General features: G+C 40.1%; 3 protein-coding genes across 8 annotated transcripts in view; 1 reads left to right on the top strand and 2 right to left on the bottom strand.

Moving 5' to 3' along the window:
• Positions 1–2890: 2890 nt before the first annotated feature.
• On the bottom strand, positions 2891–13026 carry timmdc1 (translocase of inner mitochondrial membrane domain containing 1). The gene is made up of 8 exons (XM_053615745.1): positions 12350–13026; positions 11126–11392; positions 9861–10026; positions 8001–8089; positions 7829–7896; positions 6946–7024; positions 3965–4075; positions 2891–3857 (listed from the first exon to the last, which is right to left on the bottom strand). The coding sequence occupies exons 2-8, from the start codon at positions 11365–11367 to the stop codon at positions 3722–3724; spliced, it is 891 nt and encodes a 296-aa protein (XP_053471720.1). The 5' UTR covers positions 11368–11392; positions 12350–13026; the 3' UTR covers positions 2891–3721.
• A 7-nt stretch (positions 13027–13033) lies between these two features.
• On the bottom strand, positions 13034–22562 carry poglut1 (protein O-glucosyltransferase 1). 5 transcript variants are annotated; one of them, XM_053615741.1, is made up of 11 exons: positions 22179–22562; positions 21589–21679; positions 19354–19497; positions 18839–18974; positions 18262–18383; positions 17230–17289; positions 17031–17130; positions 16887–16945; positions 15845–16012; positions 15369–15425; positions 13034–15281 (listed from the first exon to the last, which is right to left on the bottom strand). In XM_053615741.1, exons 1-11 carry the CDS (start codon positions 22252–22254, stop codon positions 15125–15127), a joined length of 1170 nt encoding a protein of 389 aa, XP_053471716.1. In that variant the 5' UTR covers positions 22255–22562; the 3' UTR covers positions 13034–15124. The 5 variants fall into 5 exon arrangements, 4 of the variants coding, with proteins under 4 accessions (XP_053471716.1, XP_053471719.1, XP_053471717.1 ...); XM_053615744.1 differs by lacking the exon at positions 22179–22562 and adding an exon at positions 21846–22043; XM_053615742.1 differs by lacking the exons at positions 21589–21679; positions 22179–22562 and adding an exon at positions 19631–20393.
• Positions 22563–24263: 1701 nt separating this feature from the next.
• LOC128602297 (calsequestrin-2-like) overlaps positions 24264–27500 on the top strand; it is an 11506-nt gene continuing 8269 nt past the window's right edge. For both annotated transcript variants that reach the window (XM_053616011.1, XM_053616012.1), the window contains exons 1-3: positions 24264–24567; positions 25331–25415; positions 25511–25611. In XM_053616011.1, the coding sequence (XP_053471986.1) occupies positions 24331–24567; positions 25331–25415; positions 25511–25611 (423 nt within the window). In that variant the 5' untranslated portion in view covers positions 24264–24330. The remainder of the gene's footprint in view (positions 24568–25330; positions 25416–25510; positions 25612–27500) is intronic.

Consider the following 27500-nt stretch of genomic DNA (forward strand, 5'->3'; position numbering starts at 1 on the left):
TCCACAGTGCCAAAACTACTAGTAACTGGTTTGCTGACCGTGGTATTACTGTGTTTGATTGGCAGCCAACTCGCCTGACCTGAACCCCATAGAGAATCTATGAGAGACACCAGACCCAACAATACAGACGAGCTGAAGGCCGCTATCAAAGCAACCTGGGCTTCCAGCACAAACACCTCAGCAGTGCCACAGGCTGATCGCCTCCATGCCACGCCGCATTGATGCAGTAATTTGTGTAAAAGGATTAAAGCCCAGACCGAGTACTGAGTGCATAAATGAACATACTTTTCAGAAGGTCAACATTTCTGTATTATAAATTCTTTATTCAAATATTCTGAGATACTGGATTTTTGATTTCCATGAGCTGTAAGCCGTAATCATCAAGATTAAAACAAAAAAATACTTGAAATATTTCACTTTATGTGTAATGAATCTAAAATATATGAATGTTCCACTTTTTGAATTAAATTACAGAAAAAAATAACTTTTCCATGATATTAACATTTTTTTGAGATGCACCTGTATTTAAAAAAAAACAAAAAAATCATTAATTCCAATACGGGCAATTTTGACCTCCTTTATGCACTCGTGTAGGTTTTTTGGTTCATGCATTGTAGGGTTAAATATCAAAAATCTAAAAGGTGTACATCATAGCTGAGACCTACACGAACACTTTACAGTTGGTTGGATGACTGTAAGTCATTCTCTTCAAATGCTATTGTAGTTAGAAACGTGTATACAAATGTCTTAAGTAAGTTTAGAGACGGTCCCTTAATTTGTGAATATGGAAGGTCCAAGCTTTGTGTAAGGTGAAGCTGTGGAAGTAAAGCTGTTCCTTTAAGCTTTTTGCCACAAAAAAGTCTTCAGGACTCTTTGTCCTAAGAGAAAGTCAGGGGACGACTGTTTATAGCTGCTATAAAGCTGCTGTTAGTGCTAACATGTTTCACAGACTTTCCACACAATTACTACAAACAATTAAAGACTATGACGTGTTGTTCATTAATAAATAGTTTTTTAACATTGTGGTGGTATAAGAACAATAAAACACTTCAGGATGTGCTGTAATAGAAAAGAATCAACTTGGATGTGGTAACTGCCTTCTGCTTTACATTTTCCTATAATAACATCATGCTTTATTCCCTACATACTACACAATATTAATTTAGATAGTAAAATTAAAAAGTACCAGAAATTATGATAGAAATACAATGAGACAAAAATATTATACTTGGTCATTTATTTATTGAGGAAAGTGATCCAATATTACATATCTATGAGTGGTAAAAGTATGTGAACCTTTGCTTTCAGTATCTGGTGTGACCCCCTTGTGCAGCATTAACTGGAACTAAACGGTACCGGTACTGTTGATCAGTCCTGTACATCTGCTTGGAGGAATTTCAGCCCGTTCCTCATTACAGAACAGCTTCAACTCTGGGATGTTGGGGGGTTTCCTCACATGAACTGCTTGCTTCAGGTCCTTCCACAACATTTCTATTGGATTAAGATCAGGACTTTGACTTGGCCATTCCAAAACATTAACTTTATTCTTCTCTAACCGTTCTTTAGTAGAATGACTTGTGTGCTGAGGGTCATTGAGTTGCTGCATGACCCACTTTCTCTTAGGATTCAGTTCATGGACAGATGTCCTGACATTTTCCTTTAGAAATCGCCGGTATAATTCAGAATTCATTGTTCCATCAATGATCGTCCTGGGCCAGATGCAGCAAAACAGGCCCAAACCATGATACTGCCACCACCATGTTTCACAGATGGGATATGGTTCATATGCTGGAATGCTGGGTTTTCCTTTCTCCAAACATAACATTTCTCATTTAAACCAAAAAGTTCTATTTTGGTCTCATCTGTCCACAAAACATTTCTCCAATAGCCTTCTGGTTTGTCCATGTGATCTTTAGCAAACTGCAGTTGGGCAGCAATGTTCATTTTGGAGAGCAGTTGCTTTCTCCTTGCAACTCTGCCATGCACACCATTGTTGTTCCGTGTTCTCCTGATGGTGGACTCATGAACATTAACATTAGCCAATGTGAGAGAGGCCTTTAGTTGCTTAGAAGTTATCCTGGGTTCCTTTGTGACCTTGTGGACTATTACAGGTCTTGCTCTTGGAGTGATCTTTGTTGGTCTCTGCTCCTGGAGAAGGTAACAATGGTCTTGAATTTCCTCCATTTGTACACAATCTGTCCGACTGTGGATTGGTGGAGTCCAAACTCTTTAAATATGGGTTTTATAATCTTTTCCAGCCTGATGAGCATCAACAACTCTTTTTCTAAATCCTCAGAAATCTCCTTTGTTCGTGCCATGAACACTTCCACAGACATGTGTTGTGAAGATCAGACTTTGATCGATCCCTGTTCTTTAAATAAAACCGGGCACTCACTCACACCTGATTATCATCCCATTGATTGAAAACACTGGACTCTAATTTCCAGCTTCAAATTAAACTGATGATCCTAGACGTTCACATACTTTTGCCACTCATAGATATGTAATATTGGATCATTTTCTTTAATAAATAAACGAACAAGTATAATATTTTTGTCTTAGTTTTTTAAATGGGCTCTCTTTGTCTACTTTTAGGATGATGTTTTAGGTCATATTTATGCAAAAATATAGAAAATTATAGAGTTCACAAACTTTCAAGCACCACTGTAATAGAATTTAATGGATGTATTTCATCATTATTGTGACATACAGAATATGGAGCCTTGGACTGAAATGATTTAGATACTAGATAAAGCTCCCGAAATCATAATGAGTGCTGCTGCTTAACTTTATTCATGCTCTCAATTTTTGTGTATATAATGCTATAGTGATATCTACAGCCAGACACAAATGAAAAATCAGAAAAACATCCAAGCAACTGATTAGCAAATGAGGAAAACAAAAAATTTAATTAGACGTTAGATACAAGATTTTTGGCATGTTTATATTCTTCTTTGAATTTTATTTCCCTTGAAAAGGAAAATAATTCCTGTTATTATTATGCACAAATGTCCATCTCTGACCAAAATAATGTGAGTACTTTATTTTTAAGCTTCATGTATGAAAGACTACATTTTTAAAACCTTGTGAAATCGAAAAATGGTCTTAAAATGAAATGAGTGTACTCATGTAACCCTGAATTTGTCCTCTTGGTGGTGCCGCATGTCTGTGTTTGTATTTATCCACATGTTGAACATGGAGCCGCAGCTGCTGTCACATCTTGTTTCCAGAAGGGGCCAAGGCATGTGACAAGCTCGCAGCACCATATTTTACTCTCTCACACACATGCGCCCACACACACATAAGAGTCATTGAGTTTTGTGCTTCCGTGCTCTACTTGTTAACAAATAAAATTCAAACCATTACAAGTCTGTAATCCAACAGCTCTGATATTTTCTTTTGTTTGTCACAAGCTTTCCAAATATCTTGCACCGAAGACACACAAGAAAACAACTTACCGATTCAGTTAGTTTAAAGAGCAACGGTCTGAACAGTGTGGACTTCAACATATAAGGGTGAAAATGAGCTGTGACTGCTGAAATGACAGAAATATTCAGGACATGATGGGCCATGTGGTTCGTTGCTTGTCTGCGAACAACCGTTTTAGCTTCAAGCTTAAATCCAGTAAAGAAATCTCCCATCTGACGAGCCAGTGCTCTTCATTTGTGAGCATAATAATGTTATAGTCTATAAATTAAGTCAGTCACTATAATCAGATCTGTTAAGACTCCTTTGCCGATTCCTCATTCCTTGGTTGACTAAGGAGCTCTTTTATTCGCTGAAGGTCACCTTCTGTGTCTTTGTCCCGGCCACTAAATTCACCGATTATCTCGTCAGTTAGCTGTAGACGTGCATTCCTGCCGATAAATAAATAAATAAAAACGTTATGAATGTAGATGGCATGAGTTTGGAAGTAAGCTTATAGAGGAAAATATGATTTTGATATAATAGTATTAGAACGTACCATTCAGCCACCCTGAGCTCGTACAGTTCTCTTCGTTCTCGTCGTCGCTTTTCACGCATGGTCTCTCCTCCCAGCTTCTGTAGCCCAACAATTAACGCCCCAGCAGGCACACTGCAACAACACGAATCTGTCAGCTGAACTACTCAAATCAGTAATTACGCCTTAAAATACTCCAGAAACACGTCATTTTAAACTGTTAAAAAGTCCATGTAGAACAAATAAAAACATCGAACTACTGTCATTGCCGTTGTTTTTACAGTCACTGTCTTTACTCGTATAAAAATGTAATGTTACTTACTAGCTGCATAAATCGTGCGCTACGGTCGTTGGCTAGTTTACATTCTGTGTCGTTTTCCTTGTTGCCTACCAACAGTTTTCTCAAGAGTGTCATAGTCCATTTAAAAAGATATGAGGAATTTCTTTAGAACTGGGATTAAAATTGAGAGGGTATACAGTGGTGTATCGATATAAGGAATAAGTTCACATCTCCAAGCGTTTTCTATGGACACGATGTATTCGAGTGTAGTCGTCTTAAATAAGTTAGGAAGCTATAAACCGAGAAGAAGTGATGATCTATGGTAACACTCAAATATGAGGTCAGTTTTTTTGGCAAAATGCAGGCCAACGAGAACAGGTGGCTTAGAGGTCAGAACGTCTGCCTCGCACCTCCAGGGTTGGGGGTTCAAATCCTGTCTCTGCTCTGTGTGCGCAGAGTTTGCATGTTCTCCCCGGGTACTCCGGGTAATTTCCTCCCCCAATCCAAAGACACACGTTGTAGACTGTTCCCTGGTATAGGCTGCAGGCTCCCCGCGACCATGTGTGGGATAAGCAGTATGGAAAATGGATGGATGGATGGATATTAAATGATATCGTAAACCGCGATACAAGATTAGGGAATATATCATGATATCGTAAATATCAAGCCATAATTCAGGAGTCACATGTCGATCCTATCTTAACTATCACTTGTTCAGGTCCACACCCCTCCATCTCAAATAGCATGGTGCTATTTAGAGCGTAATGTGCGAATTTGATTAGCTGCCTGGTTTGATTTTGCGCCCCGCCTCGCTGCACCTAGCTGGGCACGGGGGATGTTTACGTACACAGCGAGCAGCGCTCCAGGTGCCCGTCAGCATGCCAAAGCCAGCTCTGCCAGCATACTGAGAGAGAGCCGAGTGCAGTCTGAGGTGCTAATCCTGATAGCGCTGCTGGATGGAAAGGACGACTGGAAAGGTCTCAGCACAAAAATAAGAAAAACTGAGCCAAATGAAGGGGCGGATGATGGAGCCCATTCTTAGGACCAAACCCAGAGATGAGACGGACAGAGCCAGAAGGAGGAGATGTGGAGATCAAGGGATGGATGGGATTGGAATACAAAGCTGACAGGGAAATAATAAATAAATAAATAAATAAATAAATAAATAAAAACAGTGCAGCTGTTGGATTAGGCACTCATGCCGTTCTGCCCTAAAGATCTGAGCCTTCTGCAAGGCACATGGGTTCCTCTGGCAGTGTGTGTGTGTGTGTGTGTGTGTATGTGAGAGCGAGTTGCTAGGAGGGAGCAGCTGGCCAATAGAAACCCCACAGAAAGGGGGGGTGAGGGGCGGATGTGTCACCGTGTCGGGAGTGACTGAGACAGAGTGCGAATGGAGAATTCCCCACGGGCAGAAACATTGCTGTAGAATGATTGGCAACACTCTCCATCCACAATGTCACGGTCTTAGTCCTGAGAAGTAGAATCTATGTGTTCTTGGCTCCTTGGTGAAACTGCACGATCAGATTCTACAGCAGGAACTAGAAGATGTTCAGAAGTCAGTTATTAGCCTACGCAAGGACAGAAAGAGACATGTCCTTGTCTCAGGAAGCGAGGAAAAAAAAACTAGCTCTAGCTTGCTGGAGACAGACGGCATAGAGACGGTCATCAAGGATGAGTCCCTTACTGCCTGGAGAGCAGTGTGGTGCCACAAGTCCCCTGGTGTGAGATCAACCAGGTGGAATGGAGTGTTCGGAGACATCGCCGTGTGTTGGTCCGCTCGGACAACATCGTGACAGATGAATCAATCATTAGGGAGGCACGAGCTTGGAGCTCCTTGGGTGGGCCCAGCCACGGTTTGCCTCTCCGAGAGCAAATCTACAGGAGCTGTACAATGGTGCAGTGGACAAGTTGCCGAGATTTATGTCATAAATACGCCACTGGAAGTGGTGCCTGCACCTAGAAGTGGCAAGGTGGAGGCGGATCTTTATCTTAATTAATGCCAAATAAACACACTTCTGACTGCTTCTCCATGGAGGAGCCGGACTGGGATGGGATGCATTGGTCCATGACTGGCTGCACCACCTACTATACACCTTTCCACACCTTTATACCACTCAATGTTCCCATAAATCACTAAGAATAATGACGACAGCCAATCAAGACTTGGATACTAAAACCTGTGACATACTGTGTGTGAGCTTAGACTTTTAGGAATATTAAACTTTCAGGAATCGCACAACGCTGCCATTTGTAATAAAGGTATAGATATATAGAGATGTTCAAACAAATATAAAACAAAAGCGAATATGAACATATACAATTTTCTGCTTACCTCAAACGAACTCATTTAGCCAAAACATGTTTAGTGTCTGAAGGTTACTTTTGCACACTATAGCTATTCGGTTAGTGATCCTAAGTATGAAAATCTTCTAATCTCTCTGGCCAAGAAATATAATAAAGACTTTCATAAAACATTTCACTTATCACAATATTATACATTAGGAAGTCTTTTGAAAAACTCTACACTGTTCACAGCCAAGTGATGACTATTTATTCACATATTTATTTATACAAGACTGCACTGAAGCCTTCCCTACCTTGTTAGCTACATCAGCCTTGTAGCTTTCGTGCAAGACAAAAGAAGCGACTCTTAAGACATCAAATATTGTTTGGCTGATCAACTCGATCAAACACTAGCGTTTGGGATACTCTCTACTGAACTCACCCCAATGCAGCTCCAATAACTGATCCTGCCACCAATCCCCTGAGGCCCAGATTCATCCGGAACACGCCTCCGGTCACAGCTACACACAGAACAGGTCTAAACATCAACAAAATATTTTCTAACACAGTATTTCTCAAACAGGGGATACATACGCCCTTTGGGGTAACTTACAGGTACTATGTAGAATAAAATACAGGATCAGCCAAGAAGGAAACCAAACAACCGAACACTCAAAAATACCACCATCTGATACAAATAGGATTTATATCAAACTGTCTCACTATCGAATACTAAATAATCTACAGGTGCATCTAAAAAAAAATAATTGAATATCACGAAAAGATATTTTTTTCCCTGTAATTTAATTCAAAAAGTGGAAGTTTCATATACTGTAGATTCATTACAGATCAAATGAAATATTTCAAGCCTTTTCTTTATTATATATTCTTTATTCAAATATTTTGAGATACTGGATTTTTGATTTCCATGAGCTGTAAGCTGTAATCATCAAGATTTATATATATATATAAAAAAAGCCTTGAAATATTTCACTTTATGTAATGAACCGAGAATATATGGAAGTTCCACTTTTTGAATTAAATTACAGAAATAAACAAACTTTTCCACGATATTATATTTTTTTGAGAGGCACCTGTATATTTACCTGATATAAAAGTCATGTATGGAAAATTAAATACTTATGGATACATATGTATGTTTTATGTTCGTTCCTTTACAGTTATTTAAATATTCATTTCTAATCCAACTTGACTTCAAAGATCTCTGAAAAGAAACGTGTGAGAACCACAGCGGTAATCATTGTGTTCTTAAAACAGAACAGTTGTGGAAATTACGGTATAAAACGTAGGGAGATGTTACTTACCTCCCGCCACAGCGAAATGACTCAAGGAGTTACTGTCTCTGTAGACAGAAATCCCTGTACTGATAGTGCTGTCAGAAATGGACAGAGACAGCGGGTCAGATTTGCTTCATAGCTACGAAGCTACAAGCTGGACATTTCTTGTTGATTAAGCTGTGCGTATTTAAGGACTTACTTAAAAAGCGTAACAAAGGCGCCGACTCTCCAGCTCCACCTCCAGCCGTATCTCACAAAGCCTCGGATGGCCGCGTTATGAGCCGAACGCTAAAAACCCACAGGAAACATTTCTCTGTTTCTGAAGGAGTTACACGGTTCGTTTACATACTGACATGCCGATTTTTACTATTAAAATAAAATAACAATAATGACATTTTATACAGATCAAGAGTCAATACAAGGATTTGGTGGACGCAAATATAAGGACAGTTGTCTTTTCAAAAGATGGTAAGATTTTATATTGGAGGTAGATGTGTAATTCTATAAATTCTCTCATTTATTCAATTTATGCCTTAGTAGTTATTTTACTTGTATTACTGAAATAACTTTCCCCAGTTCCATATCTGATCACATGCCTCAGATGGCGGAATAACAATATACACTCACTGAGCACTATATTAGGAACATTATACTGATAGCGGTTAGGGCCTCCCTTTCCCTTTGCTCTCAAAACAGCCTCAATTCTTCATGGCAAGGATTCCACAAGATGTTGGAAACGTTCCTTTGGGATTCTGGTCCGTGTTGACATGACTGTATCAGGTAATTCCTGCAGATTTCTCAGGTGCACTTTGATGCTGTGAATCTCTCGTTCTACCACATCCCAAAAGGTGCGCTACTGGATTCAGATCCGGTGACTGGGAAGGTGACTGAAGAACACTGAACTCATTGTCATGTTCATGAGACCAGTTTGAGACAACTTTTGCTTTGTGACATGGTGCATTATCATGCTGGAATTATCCAGTAGAAAATGGGTAAATTGTGGCCATGAAGGGATTCACATGGTCAGCAATAATACTCAATTAGTCTGTGGCATTCAAGCAATGACTGATTGGTATTAACAGGCCCAAAGTTTCTCAAGGAAACATTCCCCACACCATTACACTACCTCCACCAGCTGGACTGTTGACACAAGGCAGGTTGGGTCCACAGATTCATGCTGTTGGCACCAATTTCTGACCCTACCATTTGTGTGTCAGCAGAAATCCAGATTCATCAGACCAGGCTATGTTTCTCCAGTCTTCAACTGTCCAGTTTTGGTGAGCCTGTGCCCACTGCAGCCTCAGCCTTCTGTTCTTGGCAGACATGAGTGAAACCCGACATGGTCTTCTGCTGTTGTAGCCCATCCACCTCAAGGTTCGATGTTTTGTGCACTGTGAGATGTTTTTCTGCTCAACACGCTTAGAGTGATTATACGAGTTACTACATCCTTCCTGGCAGCTCGAACCGATCTGGCCATTTTCCCCCGACATCTCTCATCAACGAGGCGTTTCCACCCACAGAACTGTCACTCACGCAATGTTTTTTGTTACTCGCACTATTCTGTGTAAACACTACAGACTGTTGTGTGAGAAAATCCCAGCAGTTTCTGAAATACTCGACGGGCACCAACAATCATGCCACGGTTAAAGTCACAGAGATCGCACTTTTTCTCCATTCTGAAGCTCTTGACCTGCAGCTGCATGATTTTATGCATTGCTCTGCTGCCACATGATTGGTTGATAAGATAATTGCATAAATAAAGTGGACAGTGCGTGTATACAGTATTTATAAAAGCTTAATACCTCTACGAATGCTTTTGGATAGACATATACTTCTTTGTTTACATTCATGCCCTATGTCTATGTTATCTTTCATTCTACAGATCAGAGATGTACAGAGAGACCCCCCCCCCCAGTCGCATTCTGATAGTCGATCTACTACCTTCACCAAGCTTATCGACTTTTTATATGTAGATTTGGTGTCTCTTGCCTGTAGGTTAAAATAGTATGCTAAATCATATATGGAATCTTTCCTTGTCCTTTTTTTGCTGTTCTCTTACCACTGCCTCCACTCTGCTGCGGTAAATCTCAGCCTGGCTCAGCTGGATGAATCTCTCACGGGCATGTCGGCCTCCAGGCAGGCCTCCGTAAAACAGTCCCACCAAGGCCGCGGTCAGAGCACCCTTCGCCACATTACTCACCTCTTCAGAGTACGCCTGTCCATCTCTAGAGGGAAATATTAGAAATATAGATTATATTATGACAGGGTTTCTCAAACTGTATGCAGTAAAATAACTATTAAATAACGTATCTCATGCGCACAATACAAATATCTAGCTCATGTGTAAAATGACATTTTGCAGCCACGGGGCTTTTTATGCTTGAACTTTCCGTCAGCAGAACACATTAAAGTCCGAGCTGACACTGTTTACAGGCAGATTTGCTTTTAGTTATTGAGGATTCGGAATCAAATGGTCATATTCGATCCAATATCTACTATGAACTTGTTAATAAATAAAATCATTTTGATAACAGTGGGTTGTGATTTCTACCACTGTAATAACGTTTTAAAAGAACATTTACAGACGCTCTGTGTGGCAATGCCTCACAGACCGCACTTCGAGAACCACTTCCTGATGACATCATGCTTATTTGTAATCACTGACTAGCAAGCTCTTTGTGTCATGTTATATTAGCTAGTGAATGTACACCTGGTAATCTTGCAATCTTTAAATATGGCTAAAGTTAAATACTGTTAAATACACCTTAGCAGAGTTAAAACCTGGACACATGCTCACAAAAATGCCCAGGAGCCTATCCTGGGGAATACTGATGGGCGAGGTGGGAATATTGTTTGTTTGTTTGTTTGTGTTTTAACACCATACCAGCTTCTATGCCTATTTTCACAGCAAGAAATGTCTAAGGGACTCTATATAAGGTTTTTAAAATCAATTTTTCTTAAAAACTCTAAAATCGCATTAGGTTTGACTTTGTTAAACATTTCTTCCAGAGTGTTGACTGAATTTAAAAAAAAGAAAAAAAAAAAGGGGGGTTCTCAAGGGGTTAAGACCAGTACAGTCTGAAAAATAAAACATTTGTCAAGGATAATGGATTCTGGCAAACAGGTACATTTTGGTGAATCCTCTCTTCTCCTAATATTAAAAACTTGCGTGTCATCCTGGAGTGACCTATTCGACAGCGGGTGTAGACGATCTGGTCCCAGGAGGTGGGAATACACACTGGGAATGCATCCCTATTCTAATACTTCAGGTCACCTATTTACCCTGAATGAGATGAATGAGAGAAGGAGCTGAGAGAAACTAACCCTCGGTTGAACAGGTCTTTAATGCGGTCCCATCCTGTGTCCGGGAACTCTGGCTTGCCCACATGTTTTGGTAAAGACTGAAGACTGGCCTGTGGATCAACAATGTCAGCTGCATGCACTCGAGGAAGGGTGAACTTATAAAGTGCCCTTAGCAGTCCAGTATGAAAGGCTCTAGGGCCGGCTGGATCTGTTTCCTTCTCTCCACACGTGAATGCGTGCGTACACAGGCCCACAGCGCACATCACGCATCAGCGAACTGTTCAATCACTGCGGGGAAACACATGGCCAGGAGTTAGGAGGTTTCGTGTACTCAACATGATCATCACAGCTTTTAGGGAAGTGATGATCTGGTAGATGCGAAATGAATTTTATGGATGATATTACAGTGTGCGGTGCAAACCTAGATTTAGACAAAAGATTCTTCCTAGACAGAAAGCATCTCTTTTTACGCAGAAATGTGACAAAAAATGTGCTAAACTGAGCACAGTAAAGCCTTTAGAAGCAGCTGGATCTCTTTACTATTCACAAATGATTATGGTAATCCTAATGCACTAGGAATTCAATATTAATATTCATATTTCACTGACACCCAAAACATCTCTGAACAGTAACACAACATAACTTTTTCTTTTTTGTCTGTTGTCATGACTTTTACACATTATTGTCCTCTGTTGAAAGTTGTTTTGGTTTCCTGCATGGTAATGGGTGACAAAGTGAGTTTACATGTACTCAACCTCATATTTATACCTCAGGAAAACATGCTTAAAGGCAACAAACAAACTTCCTAGTGACCGAGAAGCAAAGGAAGAGTAGTGGAACTCGTTCAAAGGGTGTAAATATCTTTTATTTTTCATTATAAGAGTTAAGTTAGAACAACAAAAGGTAAATAAGAGTTCCTCGTGTTTGAAGGCTGTCTAAAAGGCTGCTTAGAACTCTAACAGGACCTTGGTTTTGTTGTAGGATTGCTTGTTTTTGATTATGAAAAAACATTAACCATTAAACATTTTTAATATCAGAAGTGGTCTTTAAACTACATTTATCACTGCTGTCAGGTTTATGTGCTTCAGTCCGGAGTATCTGAGGTCAGACCTAGCTCTCAACCCTCACCTTCTCATCTCATCTCATCTCATCATAACGACAAACGCTACAAACCGTGTTTACATTTTCTGAAAGACCTCAAATCCTTCCTGTAATGTTTCATATTAACTGACATGCCCTGCTTACCTCCTGTTTGACGTTCCTCCTGCAGCCGGTTCAATGTCAGCGTGTTTATTTCCTGAGGCCCGGAGCTCACAGCGCCACCCAGCGGCCGGAGGACCTCGCGCTATTATACTCTACAGTACACTGAGTCCCAGCTTGACAAGACTCGACTCTACTTTGACATTAATGACTCCACTTGGACTCGAGCCCTTTGACTTCTGAAAGACTTCCTCATAGATTGTCAAAAGCAAAGATGAAAAATGATACATTAAAAAGTGTGCAGTGAATCAATCTTCTTCTTCTTCCCAACAAACATTTCATCTTCAGCAAATCAGCATCAGAATTCATTTCTGGCTCTTTTGTGACTTCCTGGATGAGGCGTTGCTGTGCTCTTGGAGGAATTTTGGAAGGTCGTCCACTTCTGGGAAGGTTCACTACTGTGCCCAGTTTTCTCATTTTGAGATAATGACTCTCACTGTGGTTCCTTGGAGTCCCAGAGCCTTCGAAATAGCGTTGTAACCCTTCCCATGCTGATGTATTTCATTCACATAGTGGCATAGTGTGTTACTGGGTAAGACCTTTTAACCAGTTCTACTTAAGTGTTGATTTGATTGAACAGGGTTTGCAGTAATCAGGCCTGGTTGTGTCTAGTCCAGCAGACCCCCATTATGAATGCAGTTTTATAGATTTGAGGAATTAGTAACTATGGGGGCAAATACATTTTCACACAGGCCCAGTTGGTATTGGATAAATTTTTTGCTTCAATAAATAACATTATCATTTAAAAAACTGTATTTTGTGTTTATTCAGGTTGCCTTTAGCTTAGATTTTGTTTTAATTTCTGAAACAATTTAGTATTATCTACAGAAAAACAGAAGAAATCAGCACCCCTGTAGAAAACAATATAGTAGTACAAAAAAAGAAGGATATAGTCATTCATAACTGTATCCCTATGTCTGGCATTAAAGGCATTTCGTAATCATAATTTTACAATTTCCCATATGTGATCGAAGTGAAATTAGAGGTTTTTTAAAAAAACAAAAAACAAAAAAAAAATCTGTTAGATATATTTCATTAACAGATTTCTTCTTAACTTAAAAAGGCCTGTATGAATTTTTAAGGCAACTTTTAAGAACTCTAGCAACAAAAAACATCAAAGTGAAAGTTAATTCAGTGTTAAAAACATTTTGCAATACTTGTTGTACAACTATGCAAAGAAGTAAAATTTTATCAGTGTTTTACTTCTTTGAAAGAATAAACACAACTCTTGAGAAATATCATTTATTTGGCCTCAAATGGATGAACACACAATGTAAAACATTTGACTGTAAAAAAAACAACAACCTCCAAATAAAACTCCACACACATTATGGGGTAACTGCGTATCCTGTTTCATTTCATCATTTACAGTCAGTTGGCGATAGAACCAAACGGAGCACAACGTAAACCTACTTGACGAACACATATTGCTGATGTACTTGGAGAATACTAGAACATATTCAACACTGTAGTGCCAATGTGGCTCTATATCATACCATCGAAATGAAAGAATGTAAATATGCTTTTCAGGATGTCATGAATGGCAAAAGAATGTTCACATTCACATAATAGTGGCACTTTCATGTTGATTGCAGATAATATATTTACTTATAGGTCCCAAGTGAGTCACTGATACTTGTGGCACTTATACTACTACCCATGTGAGATCAATTTGCTGGTGGTAACATGGACACATACAACAAGGTGTGATGGTTAAGATCAAGGTTTTAAGACCGGTTTGATAATATTCCTGCCCTAACACAACTACACCTGCTCATGAACTGTGTTTGTGTTTTTTTACTCATCACCCAGAAGAGGGCAGTATGCACTGCTTCCTAAATCTGTCTTCAGAGAGAAGGAAAAAGAAAAATGTGATTGGAGTGATAATAATCTGAATAAGAGAATTTTTAAACAAGATATTTAGGTCAGTGGGCATGGAATGGGACAAGACATGAGAATTTACTTCACGTCCAAAATGAATATTACACGACAATTCGGAAGGACTGGCATGCCAATTGAAGTGACGTGACCGTACTTAAAAATGAACCATTATTATGGCTGGATTTTAAAAAAAAATAATGCACTGTTCTCTAATTTGTTTTGACTGCTTTACTAAATTAACCCTAAATGAACTTTGCTGAAATTTGGTCTTGATATTTGGTCTTGGTCTTGACATTTTAGTCAAGTGTCTGCAGTAAAAATAGAATTTTATCAACTATACCCTGGGTTATTTCACGTTATTTTACATTTTGAAGGTGCTGTTGATGGTGTTTAGAAATCTTTTCCAACCTGTACTAATAATATCGTTCATAGTTCAGCGTGTGTTAGTGCTGGAAAACATAGGCACCGTGTTTTAAAACGTAACACCGGGAACGTGGCGGAAACGATACCTGTCCGAAAGGAATTTTAAGCTCCACCGATAAAATGAATCGTATCGACAAAGCAGGATGAGACATCATGGAGAGAAAGAGCACTACGGAGCATGTTAAAGTTGCAGGTGTACAGAATAATTAGAGCTGCCGTTAGTAAAGCACTGAGAGAGGTTTGAATGTTCAACCCTGAAACCACGGAAATGATTATCTAATCTACATCCTCATGTTGGACAATTAAGCCAGATTTCTAGTCATTACCCCCTCCCCCCACTCACCAACACACACACCTTTCTACATGCCAGGTCTGTTTTGAAACAAGTGCCAAAGTCGAGGAGAAACTACAAGGAACTCGTTTCCTGGACACTGGACATTCATGTGCGTCTGCAGGTCAAAGTTCAGACCTGTCGGGTTTGCGGGTGATCTGGTTGTAACTGGATTTGCGTTTGGGTTTGTACTCGAGCAACTTGCTGTACTCGGTGAGGAGCGTCTCCCAGTAGCAGGACACGTCCTCCATACGGAGGTAATCCTCGATAAACTTCTGGCCCCTGAAGACACAGTGCAGTTGAATATTACATGACAAACAGAAGACTTTAATCTGTAATCGATCTGGGATTAATGTGATTAATTAATACCTTAGCGCAATGGCCTCTGCAGCTTTGTCGTTTTCCTTGACAAATTGCAGCAGCTCCCTGCAGAGATGTCAACTAATCAAAGTTTTGGTAACACTCAATTATACTAAAGATGACACTTCATCCAGTTTTCAAACCACCCACCAATTCGCCCCAACATTAGATAGCACAATAATTCTTTCTGAACTGCACTCGTTTAACAAGGCTTCAACAAATCTATGGTATAAAATCAAATGAAAGACTGCAGGTGGTTTTCCACCTCCCACCCCATATCCCTTCTATAAGAAGAAAAAAAGAATTTCACTGTGCTCTACTGTATATGTGACCAATAAAGAATCATTATCATTATAACAGCGACTAGAATTGCAAATCGTTCCACATTTAAAAGTCCTACTGATTTGGTTTTGTTTTGAGGCAAAGCTAACGCGTTTCTTACTGCTAATCATTTTGCAGGAAGTATATAGAACTGAAGGGTTCACCTGAGGTCAGAGAGGTCCTGTTTCACCGGGATGTAGTGAACCCAAGGCTTGAGTTGAGGATAGAAAAACTCCAGCCACTCCTCTCCGACATGGAAGACCAGCGAGCCACATAGAAACAGGTGCTTGAGGCGAAAGCTGGCCGCTACGCCTCGGAAATTAAAGAGGTACCTAATGTGTACAGTGAGAAGGAGAAAGATCTTTCAATAAACTCTTTTGTGAACTGCTTATTCAGTGAATTTTTACTATTTCTGCCTTCACACCTTACATATACACTAAATAATTCTCTCAGGGCCAAGCTCTATGGATGGATGGATGATAGCATGTCATTGTCATAGCATGTTATGTTTACATTCATACCATTTTTAAATTATATTGTTACTCCTTGGCACCTATCTTCTGCACTACCTGTTATATCAGACACTTCCACATTAAACCTGTGTAATGATCAGTGCTACACTGTCACTTACTGTGCCTATTGTCCTGTTTTAATAGTATTGTACTGTCCTGTGTTTTTAGCACACGTCTGCATGTGCACTTCATGTAAAAATGTGTAGATCTTATTTAGTTCCGTGTTGTCTCATGTGGTTAGTGTGATGTTTTATGTAGCACCATGGTCCTGGAGGAATGCTGTTTCGTTTCACTGTGTACTGTACCAGCTGTATATGGTTGAAATGACAATAAAACTACTTGAACTTGAATGGATGGATGGACGGAAGGCATAGATTTGGATGGACAGACACAGTTGTGGATGGATGGAAGGATGGACGGGCAGATGGATATGCATAGGATGTGGATGGATAGATGGATGGCATAAAGATGGCTGGAAGAGTAGATGGGTAGATGGACGGATAGATGGATGGATGGATGGATGGATGGATGGTAAAAACCATGAAAACAAGAACATACACCATCCTTACTTACACATAAATGCAATCAAGGTAAACGACAGCTGCTAATGTCTAATAATTTGTAATAAGGAAATTGCAGTTTTCTTACACTAAGGCATTAAACAGTGATAATATTTTATCTAAAAGTATCTTACTTGTATTCACAGTGGTCAACCAGGGGAATTTCCGTGGCTGGGGGTCTACCCAGAGTGTCCTGAAGGGGATAAGAAATACAGAGGAAATAGAAATCAAAAGAAGTACAGATTATAACAGCTGTGAACACCGTACAGTAGACAGACCTTTTCAGATTTCCACGCCTGATTCTTAGTGTACTCAGCATCCACCAGGCTCTGATCCTCTCTGGAGAGCAGAATTAATGGGTCTCTCTCTGGACTGGTCCTGCATAAGAAGCAAAAAAAATTAAATGCAGTTATAAAAGCATCTCCATACACCAGTGGTGAGCTACCATCATCCCTGCCAGGTATACATCTGTTTCACCTGGAGCCTCTGAAGAAACCTTTGGGGTTTTTCTTTTTCCATGGCCACTGATCTGCTGATCTGCGAGAGAGAGAGAGAGAGAGAGAGAATAGAAACAGACAGAGAAAGAGACTTTTAGATAAAACGGTATAACTGTTTAATGCCTTAGTGTAAGTAAGCTGAGATTTCCGTATTATAAATTATTAATTAGGCATTAGCAGCTGCCATTTACTTTGATTGCATTTATGTGTAAGGATGGTGTATGTTCTTGTTTTCACGGTTTGTACCATCCATCCATATACCCATCCACCCATATACCAATCCACTCTTCCAACCATCTTTATGCCCATCCATCCATTCATCCACATCTATGCTCATCCATCTGCTCATCCATCCATCCACATGTATGCCCATCCATCCATCCAACTTTATGGCCATCCATTCATATATATGCCTGCCCATCCATTCACACTTCCACATGTATGCCCATCCATCCATTCAATCATCCATCCATATCTATACTCACCCATCCAACCATCCACAATGCATCACCCATCTTCATCCATCCATATCTTTTCTCATCCATATTTGATTTTATCCCTTCATCTATCCACATTAATCCATCCTCCCACCCTCACTTATCCATTCTGCCATCCACCCATCTTCACCCATGCATCCGTCCACCATGCATCACCCATTTTTATCTTCATCCATCCATATATTGTCTTTTATCCATTCTTCCATATTTGTCGTTATCTATTCAATCCATCCATCTTTATTTGTCCCAATCCATCCATTTGTTTCAATTCAACCTCTTCCATTCATCTATCCTCCAATCCTCCTCTATCTATACATCTTCATGCATTTATTCCTACATACAGTACATCCTTCCATATGTATCCTCATGCATTTATCTTTATCCTTATCTACCATCATCATCCATCCAGATCAACCATTTATCCATATCCATCTCCATCAATCTGCTTTTGGGTGGTGTAAGAGAAAGCAACAATAACATCAATCTCTTCTCCTGCCACACACTAATGAACTCACTTTTTCAGATCTTTTCTCATCAGATCCCAGCGACCCAGTCCAGTGGGGTAAATGGGCCAAACTGCAGGTCCTCCTTCCCAAAACGTCCAGGCAGGATACATGATGTCCCGATAATCTGGCGTCTGAAAGCATACAGCAATATGTTTTAATACATTTAATTTATTTCACTGTAATATTGTCTGTTCAGTGATTTGCTTGATGGCATTTGGCTCGGTCCTCAATGAGCACATGAGGAAAAAGGATGGAGTCTGTACAATGAGGTCGGATTTCAAGATCCCACTGATGGCCTTTAGATCGTTTTCAGTATTCCCACTGAAACATTTCATACCTACTTACTATATGCTCTCCAAGAGCATCCTCTTATAGGTCAAGCAAACACTAAGTTTAAAGTAATTCAAGCTACAGTGAGAGAGGAAAAAAACCTTGAATGAAATACATTTACAACATACAATTACAATACATAATACAACACACATATTACACAATACAATTCAACATACACAATACAAATAAATGTAATCGTATTCCAGTGATTCATCAAATCTGCATAAAAGCAAAAATATGCAATATGACACACCTTGCTAAAGGAGAGAACAGGGAGTACGGGCTGAATCCATGAAGGCACCTGAGGATAGTCGCGCACGTTGATTATCATCTCCATATTAGGCAACCTGTCAATCACGTTAAGGATAAAATGCTCGACTCCACTGCACCTGCATACAAAAGACCAGGAATCTAGGCACGTTTCACAAATTTCCAAGTAGTTATCAAAAGAAAATAACAATGAGGGAGGTGACAGTACACAGCCGCAAGAACATCTGTACAGAAAAAAATTATATATTAAAAAAAAAGAAAAGAAGGTATTTTCAGAAAAATGAGTGAAAACTGTATTTGTGATTTAAAAAAAAAAAAGAAGAAAAAAAGATGGTTCATTTAGATTTTTTGCCATTTCTATTCAGATTTTCTTATTTAAATTTAAAAACATAAATAAAAACAAGTATATGGAAAACATACTACTGTAGACATGCATGCAGCCGCAGCCACCATCATTATCATCACTGGAAAGCACAAACAAACTTATATTCCACTGACCTTGCTGGAAACATGCATTCCGGTTCTCTGTATAGTTTATGTTTGATGATCTGGTAATGTGTGCCCACACCACGCTGCACAGTGTCCATCATGAGCTCCTTCGTGATGCCGTTGCTGAACGGCTTCAGGTCCTCCTTCAGGACACTGGGACATAGCAGGAGAAATGCGAAGCGTCCATATTAAACTCAATCCAAAGTGTTCAATCCAACGCGCTTTGAGAAATGTATTTAGATCCACAATGAGCAAGCCTGAGGCAGCAGTAGCAAGGAAAAACTACCTGAGACAACATGAGGAAGAAACCTTGAGAGAAACCATACTCAAAATGAAACCCATCCTCTTCTGGGTGACGTCCGATAGTGGAATTATAAATCATTAGTCATCTGTAACTGTACAGTGTAATGTCTAGCAGAACAGAGTGTGTTAAAAGGATGAGCAGATTGTGAATAAGAGTCCCGGGATGAGCACAGGACTGTCTTTAGGATTACAGCAACAGTTCTTAGCTACAAATCTACTCTAAGCAGGTTAGATCCACTGAGAAATATTGAGACCTGGGAAATGCACAGATGTAGAGTCTCAGGATGAATCAGGAAGATCCGTAGAGCGAGATACTCGTCATACAAATACCTAACCTTTTACCACAGCTCAGGATACTGCTACACTACATGACCAAATGTATGTGGACACCTGACCTTCTTCCCCAAACTCTTTCCACAAAGTTTTAAGTACACAACTGTCTAAAATGTCTTTGTATGACGTAGCTTTACAATTTCCCTTCACTGGAACTAAGAGGCCCAAACCGGCTCCAGAATGACAATACAACTGTACACAAAAAAAAAAAAATCCATGATGACGTGGTTTGCCAAGGTTGGATTGGAAGAACTTGAGTGTCCTGAGTAAAATCCTGACCTTAACTCCCCCCACTGAACATCTTTGGGCTGAACTGAAACGCTGACTGCACGCCAGGCCTCCTCACCCAACACCTAATGCTCCAGTGGCTGAATGAACACGAATCCTCACAGGCACGCTCCAAAATCAATAGAAAGCCTTCCCAGAAAAGTGGAGGTTATAAAACACACATATGGGTGTGATGGTTGGGTGTCCACAAACTTTTGACCATACAGTGTATGTTACTACTAGACTGTCAAGAAATGTCTGTCTGATGAACAGATTTATAAGACTGCTTTTACTAAGCACGGTATGTGTGATCTTTTTTTTGATGTGCAGCGACCCAATACTGAGTACTTGTCACAATTTGTCGCGGGGGGGGGGTTGGGGGGGCATTTTCAGGTACTTAGTCGAAGTAATCCAGAATGAGTATTATATAAAGGCAAAAGTGCCTTTTAGGGTTTCTTTCAATCGCCTTGAATTTTCAAAAAAAAAAAAAAAAAAAAAAGATATCCACCTGCTACACTGCCTTTCTGGTAAATGGTCTGCACTTATATAGCACTTTAATTTTTTTTTTTTAACCTTAGCAGTTCTACAAAGCACTTTACACTGTTTCTCATTCACCCGTTCACTCTCTCTCTCTCACTCACTCACACACACCAATGAAGGCAGAGCTGCCATGCAAGGCACTAGCTTGCCATCAGGAGCAACTTGGGCTTCATTGTCTTGCCCAAGGACACTTAAGCATGTGGAGTCACATGGCCGGGAATCGAACCACCAACCCTATGGTTAGCAGACAACCCGCTCTACCACCTGAGCCACAGCTGCCCGCCTTTAGATGAAAAGTAAACCAGGAGAGGAGGAGGATGATGATGATGATTGATGATGATGATATTATTATTATTATTATTATTATTATTAATAATAATAATAATAATAATAATAATAATAATAATAATAATAATAATAATTGTTATTATTATTGGAGAACTGTACCGGGGGCACAGTGGCTTAGTGATTAGCACGTTTGCCTAGCACCTCCAGGGTTGGGGGTTTGATTCCCGCCTTCGCCCTGTGTGTGAGGAGTTCGCATTTTCTCCCCGTGCTGCAAGGGTTTCCTCCGGGTACTCTGGTTTCCTCCTCCAGTCCAAAGACATGCGTTGTAGGCTGAATAACATTTTAGAATTCTCCGTAGTGTTAGAGTGTGTCCTGCAATGGGTTGGCACCCTGTCCAGGGTTTCCCCCGAGCCTCGTGCCCCGAGTTCCCTGGGATAGGCTCCAGTCTCCCCGTAACCCAGTGTAGGATAAGCGGTACAGAACATGGATGGATGGATGGATGGATGGATGTACCTGATGTGGCAGCTGCAGTTCTCCTGGCTGCATGGCTGGTAGTTTTTGGTGGCCTCAGAAATCTGAATGAGATATTTCTGCCATCGTGCTTCTGGTGTGAATGGAGAAATGTTGTTAAAAGTTTTATATCTTTGCAACACCACAGACTCATTCAATGTAAAGCACAGGGTAAAGTTCAACCTCAGCTGCTGCCACTGATTATACAATAACAGTTATATATAACTATACAACTCTTAGCTGATGGTCTTCACACTCACATTTAATCCGTTTGAGAGCAAATACAGCACAACATATTAGCACAGTTCACACGACAAAGAGTCCTAATGTTACTGATCTTCGAAGTAAAAGGCTACAGCGACTGAATACCAAACAGCATCGTGTTCTCCACCGAGTGCACTGCAGGACGTGTACAAGCCCTTATGTTATACTCGGTGTAGGTCATTTATATAGGAAGCACAAGGACTTTTGGAATACAGCCTACCGTTTACCGCTAATGACTGGATACTCGGCTTCAAAAAGCAGCTCGATGTGAAATTGCCGCCCTAATTAATACCTTTAAAGGTAGAATTTTGCGACATAAAAAGGTTTACCTTCATCAGACAGACTAAACTGTGGTTCACTCAAGACGAAAAGAAAAAGCGACAGGTAGAAACAGAAAAGCTCCATGTTTTTGTATAGATTAGTTGTGACTGAGAAACTTTATCGCGCGCTCGGTGATCTGCTAGTCTGGTCTGACTGCGTTAAAAGTCTCTAAATGGTTGCGTTTAAAGTCACAAACTATTGTAGCATCACACACTACTGTCCTATACATCACACATTACTGTACTAAACATCACACACTACTGTCCTAAACATCACACACTACTGTCCTATACATCACCCACTACTGTCTTAAACATCACCCACTACTGTCCTAAACATCACACACTACTGTCCTATACATCACACACTCCTGTCCTACACATCACCCACTACTGTCCTACACATCACACACTACTGTACTAAACATCACACACTACTGTCCTATACATCACACACTACTGTCCTATACATCACACACTACTGTACTAAACATCACACATTACTGTCCTATACATCACACACTACTGTCCTACACATCACACACTACTGTACTAAACATCACACACTACTGTACTAAACATCACACACTACTGTCCTATACATCACACACTACTGTACTAAACATCACACACTACTGTACTAAACATCACACACTACTGTCCTATACATCACACACTACTGTACTAAACATCACACATTACTGTCCTATACATCACACACTACTGTACTAAACATCACACACTACTGTACTAAACATCACACACTACTGTCCTATACATCACACACTACTGTACTAAACATCACACATTACTGTCCTAAACATCACACACTACTGTCCTAAACATCACCCACTACAGTCCTATACATAACACACTACTGTCCTAAACATCACCCACTACTGTCCTATACATCACACACTACTGTCCTATACATCACACACTACTGTACTAAACATCACACATTACTGTCCTATACATCACACATTACTATCCTAAACATTACACATTACTGTACTAAACATCGCACACTACAGTACTAAACATGAAAAACTACTGTACTAAACATCACACACTACTGTACTAAATATTAAAAACTACTGTCCTAAACATCACACACTACTGTACAAAACATCTCACACTACTGTCCTAAACATCACACACTACTGTACTAAATATTATAAACTACTGTCCTGAACATCACACACTACTGTACAAGTTGGTAAAAATCCAAGACTGACTCCGAAAGAGTTAGAGAGATCCACAGTTCAGAACAAAACTGTTCGTAGGACAACCATAACCTGACCACTAACACAAAGAAAGAGTGGCGAGTCATATGAAATCCCATTTGCACGCAATATATTGCCAAAAGGCATGTTTGAGACTCAGAAAAATATGGGAAAACTTTCTTGACCTAATTGGCCCTCGCACAAAGCTCTACATTGCTCATAACATTGAGAACACCATGCCCCATTGAAGCATGGTGGTAGTAGCATCATTTTGAAGGTTACTCATTGGCCGCTTGGTTGCTTCTCTGATTAATGCCCTCCATACCTGGTCCATGGGTTTTGTTGATTGAATGTAACATTCAGAGACAGTACAACGAGCAACACAGAAATACGTCTTTGATTTCCCAATGCAATATAATTAGAATGCATCAGGATATCAGAGAAGTTGAAGTTTATAATATCCTGTTAGTTAAAGTTCATGAAGACCACCTTGCTAAAACCCCAGCTATCCAACTCTTACTTCAAGCTTTAATTTCTTCTCATGTCTGAGGTGTCAGTGATTCCCACTGGTGCTCCAAACTGTCCTCATTTTCATCAGCACATCATCTATATTTATCCTTGAAACAAGGGGCCATCTAAAATGGCTTTCAGTCCCAGGAGAATGAACATAATTGTGTAGGATCTGTCTAGTTATCTGGTAACGCAGAGACATTCCCAGACTCTTATTTTACTCTAGGCGAAAGTGAGAGTTCAGATCAGACTCAATGCTAATGCTTCACCACAGCTGTTTGTGACTAAGTTTTTTTTCTCTCTCACTTTTTTTTCCATTAAGTCTAGGACCTGACCTCTCTCAGCCTTACTGTCCCTCTAGGATTTGCAATCTTATTCCATTTCCTCTTCTTCTCCTCCTGCTTGGACTCTCTGTTCTTTGGACCATGTTGTCTCTCTGGCTTCTCCTTCTCTCCTGCTTGTCTCTTCTCTCCAGAAGTTCTACAGAAGAAGGCCTGGAATTCCCGAGCTTCGATGGCAAGGACCGAGTGCTGAACATCAACGAGAGGAACTACAAGAAAGCGTTGAAGAAGTATGACATGCTGTGCCTGCTTTACCACGAACCGCTGCCCACTGACAGGGAGCTCCAACAGCAGTTCCACATGAGGGAGATGGTGCTGGAGGTAAGAAGTGATGGAGTGATGGAGAAAGAAACAAGAATGATGAGTATGGGAGGAGATTTTAGGTTTGGTTATTTGGGCTTGACTAGTTTCCTATTAGTAACTAAGGACAAATGAAGTGTATTTAGAAATAAGTTATGTACTGCAGATTTATCTCAGGTTAGATCTTTTTCTGTAGCACCATTATTTGTTGCGTTTGCTTTTTAAAAATCAGAAAAGGATATGATGAGAGTCTCGTCGTTACTGTACACTGCATTAAACGCTAACTGGTATAATGGCATGTTTACAGTGGTTGAATGAACACCAAACTGACCTCAGATCAGCATGAAATAAGATGCTTCTATATATGTGTTCAGCTTCTCTTAACATTTTTGTGAAACTGTAAGAGCTGGAGATGAAATGCTAACAATTTGCACACAGCAGTCTTCTTGGATAATTGGTGTGTAACTTTGAGGTACTGACCTGATTCCGAGGCTGAAAAAAGAGCCAAAGCCTCTCTAGGGGTCTGATTTTGGTCTCCTCGCATATCATATCTAAGCCACATAATTCAGTAAAGCATCATTGATCCAGAAAGTGATTCCACTTGTAGTCAATCTGGCGATATGACACCGGACTGACACTCTACTAATACTGAGGCTTATAAATAACCTTCTGCTTAGCTATACCATATGGCATGTGGCATTTCAAAGTGTGTACTCGCATAGTACAAGTGTACATCGTTTCTGCCCGTCATCTCTCTTGTTGTCTCTCTTTCTCGAATTTCTAGCTGGCTGCCCAAATCTTGGAAGACCGAGACATAGGGTTCGGATTGGTGGATTCTCATAAGGATGCCAAGGTGGCCAAGAAGCTTGGTAAGGTTACATACTGCCTAATGTCTAATAGGTAAAAAGCTCCCAGAACATTTTCTCTATACAGCATACTGTACGTCTTTTGTTCTCCTTGATAGGGTTGGAGGAAGAAGGCAGCATTTATGTCTTTAAGGATGAACGTGTGATTGAGTTTGATGGAGAGCTCTCTGCAGACACACTGGTCGAGTTCTTGCTAGATGTGAGTACTGTATAACGAACCATTGCCTCATTTATTTCATGGCTTCACCATTAGGGGGTGGTAGTGGACATAATTTCATCAGATGGTTTCAGCGATTCAACAGTTGCATTGGTGCCCAATATATTGTACAGAACATACTGTATATGATGTAGCAGGGTGAATCATGCATTTTAGATCTAGACCTGCAGTAAAAATCCTTTTCAGACCAAATAATTAACTTAGTGGACATACACGAGAGAGCCTCAGTACGGAACTGCCTTACAATGAAACAAATGCATAGACCTTCAATAGCCAAACATGAATTGAACATGATCATTAGCCGATGATGATGTGAAAAAGCAATCAAGCTTAAATCATTGCGCTAAAAGTGCTGCTTGGTTATTCCTGATTATCTCCATTTTGTTCACTCAACCCATTCGGACATATACTTTACAGTACAGTGAAATTATTTTCTTCATACATCCCAGCTTGTTAGGAAGTTGGGGTCAGAGTGCAGGGTCAGCCATGATACAGTGCTCCTGGAGCAGAGAAGATTAAGTGCCTTGATCAAGGGCCAAACGTGGCAGCTTGATGGCACTGGGGCTTGAAACTCTGATTCCACATGGTGGTTATTTTTTAAGGTGTGGCCCCAAGATAATAATGAAGCCACTAACTAAGTATCTCATGGCTACGAATTATAATGTTGTAACATGATATTTTTAATATGTGGCCTCCAGTTAAGGACTTGGTGGGAACAAGAGAAAAAAGTACAGAATCTCTGAGGTGACACAGTGTTTATTTTAAACAAGGCATGCAATACCTTCATAATTTGGTGGGAACAGAAGACAAAATCTGTCAACACTAGTTTACCGTTACACAGGCTCATGGTATATCCATGTCATGTCCATATCATGACGCCAGTGACTCCAGTATATCTTTATGTGTCATTCCAAGCTTGCTCAGCTTCCTCTGGCCATGATTCTCACAAGTCATAATTGAACTGATTTCATAAATGTTAAAATCCAATAGTATTTTAAAATGCAATAGCTGACACTATTTAAGTACTTTGTGTCCATGGAATAGTTCTTGAGATGCTTAACTAGTGGCCGTAATGTATTCATTTGTGGCCACACCTTATTAAAAAAACAAACAAACAAAAAAAAATACAAAAAATGTATTCCTGTTTTAATAGACACATGCAAACATTGTAGAAAGTAGAAAGTCTACTAGGAAGTTCTATTTCCTAAACAGATCAAATTTTGTGAAAATCTCACAAAAGCTGCTCACAGATGTTTCCCCACTAGTCAAAATGTGATTGGGTAATTATACAAGTCCTGAAGTCCTATAAAGCAAGGAATTTAGAGGCATGAGTTGCTTGGCATAACTACACAGACACCACAAATAAGTCTGACTGGATATCTTTTGTTTCATTATTTATTTATTTATTCATACATTTTTAATCTGAAGGACTAGAAGGCTCTAAGAGTTCCCATCTGTGAAGATTTTCTGAAGGCTGGAATATGCAAACAAATCTCAAATAGATCACCAGATCCATTACTGTGTGTCCAGGGCAGTCTCAGACCAACCAAATAGACCAACAAGTAGAAATAATTATGGTAATTACGGGGAACCTGGAGCATATCCCAGGAGGCATGGGGCGCAAGGCAGGGGACACCCTGGATCGGGTGCCAAGCCATCGCAGGGCACAATCACACACACATTCACACACCCAGTCACACACTAAGGACACTTTTTGGACATGCCAATCACCCTACAATGCATGTATTTGGACTGGGGGAGAGAACCGGAATACCCGGAGGAAACCCTGAAGCATGGGGAGAACATGCAAACTCCGCACACACAGGGCCGCGGCGGGAATCGAACCCTCAACCCTGGAGATGTGAAGCAAA

Source organism: Ictalurus furcatus, chromosome 26 (assembly GCF_023375685.1).
Source record: "Ictalurus furcatus strain D&B chromosome 26, Billie_1.0, whole genome shotgun sequence".
Lineage (NCBI taxonomy): Eukaryota > Metazoa > Chordata > Actinopteri > Siluriformes > Ictaluridae > Ictalurus > Ictalurus furcatus.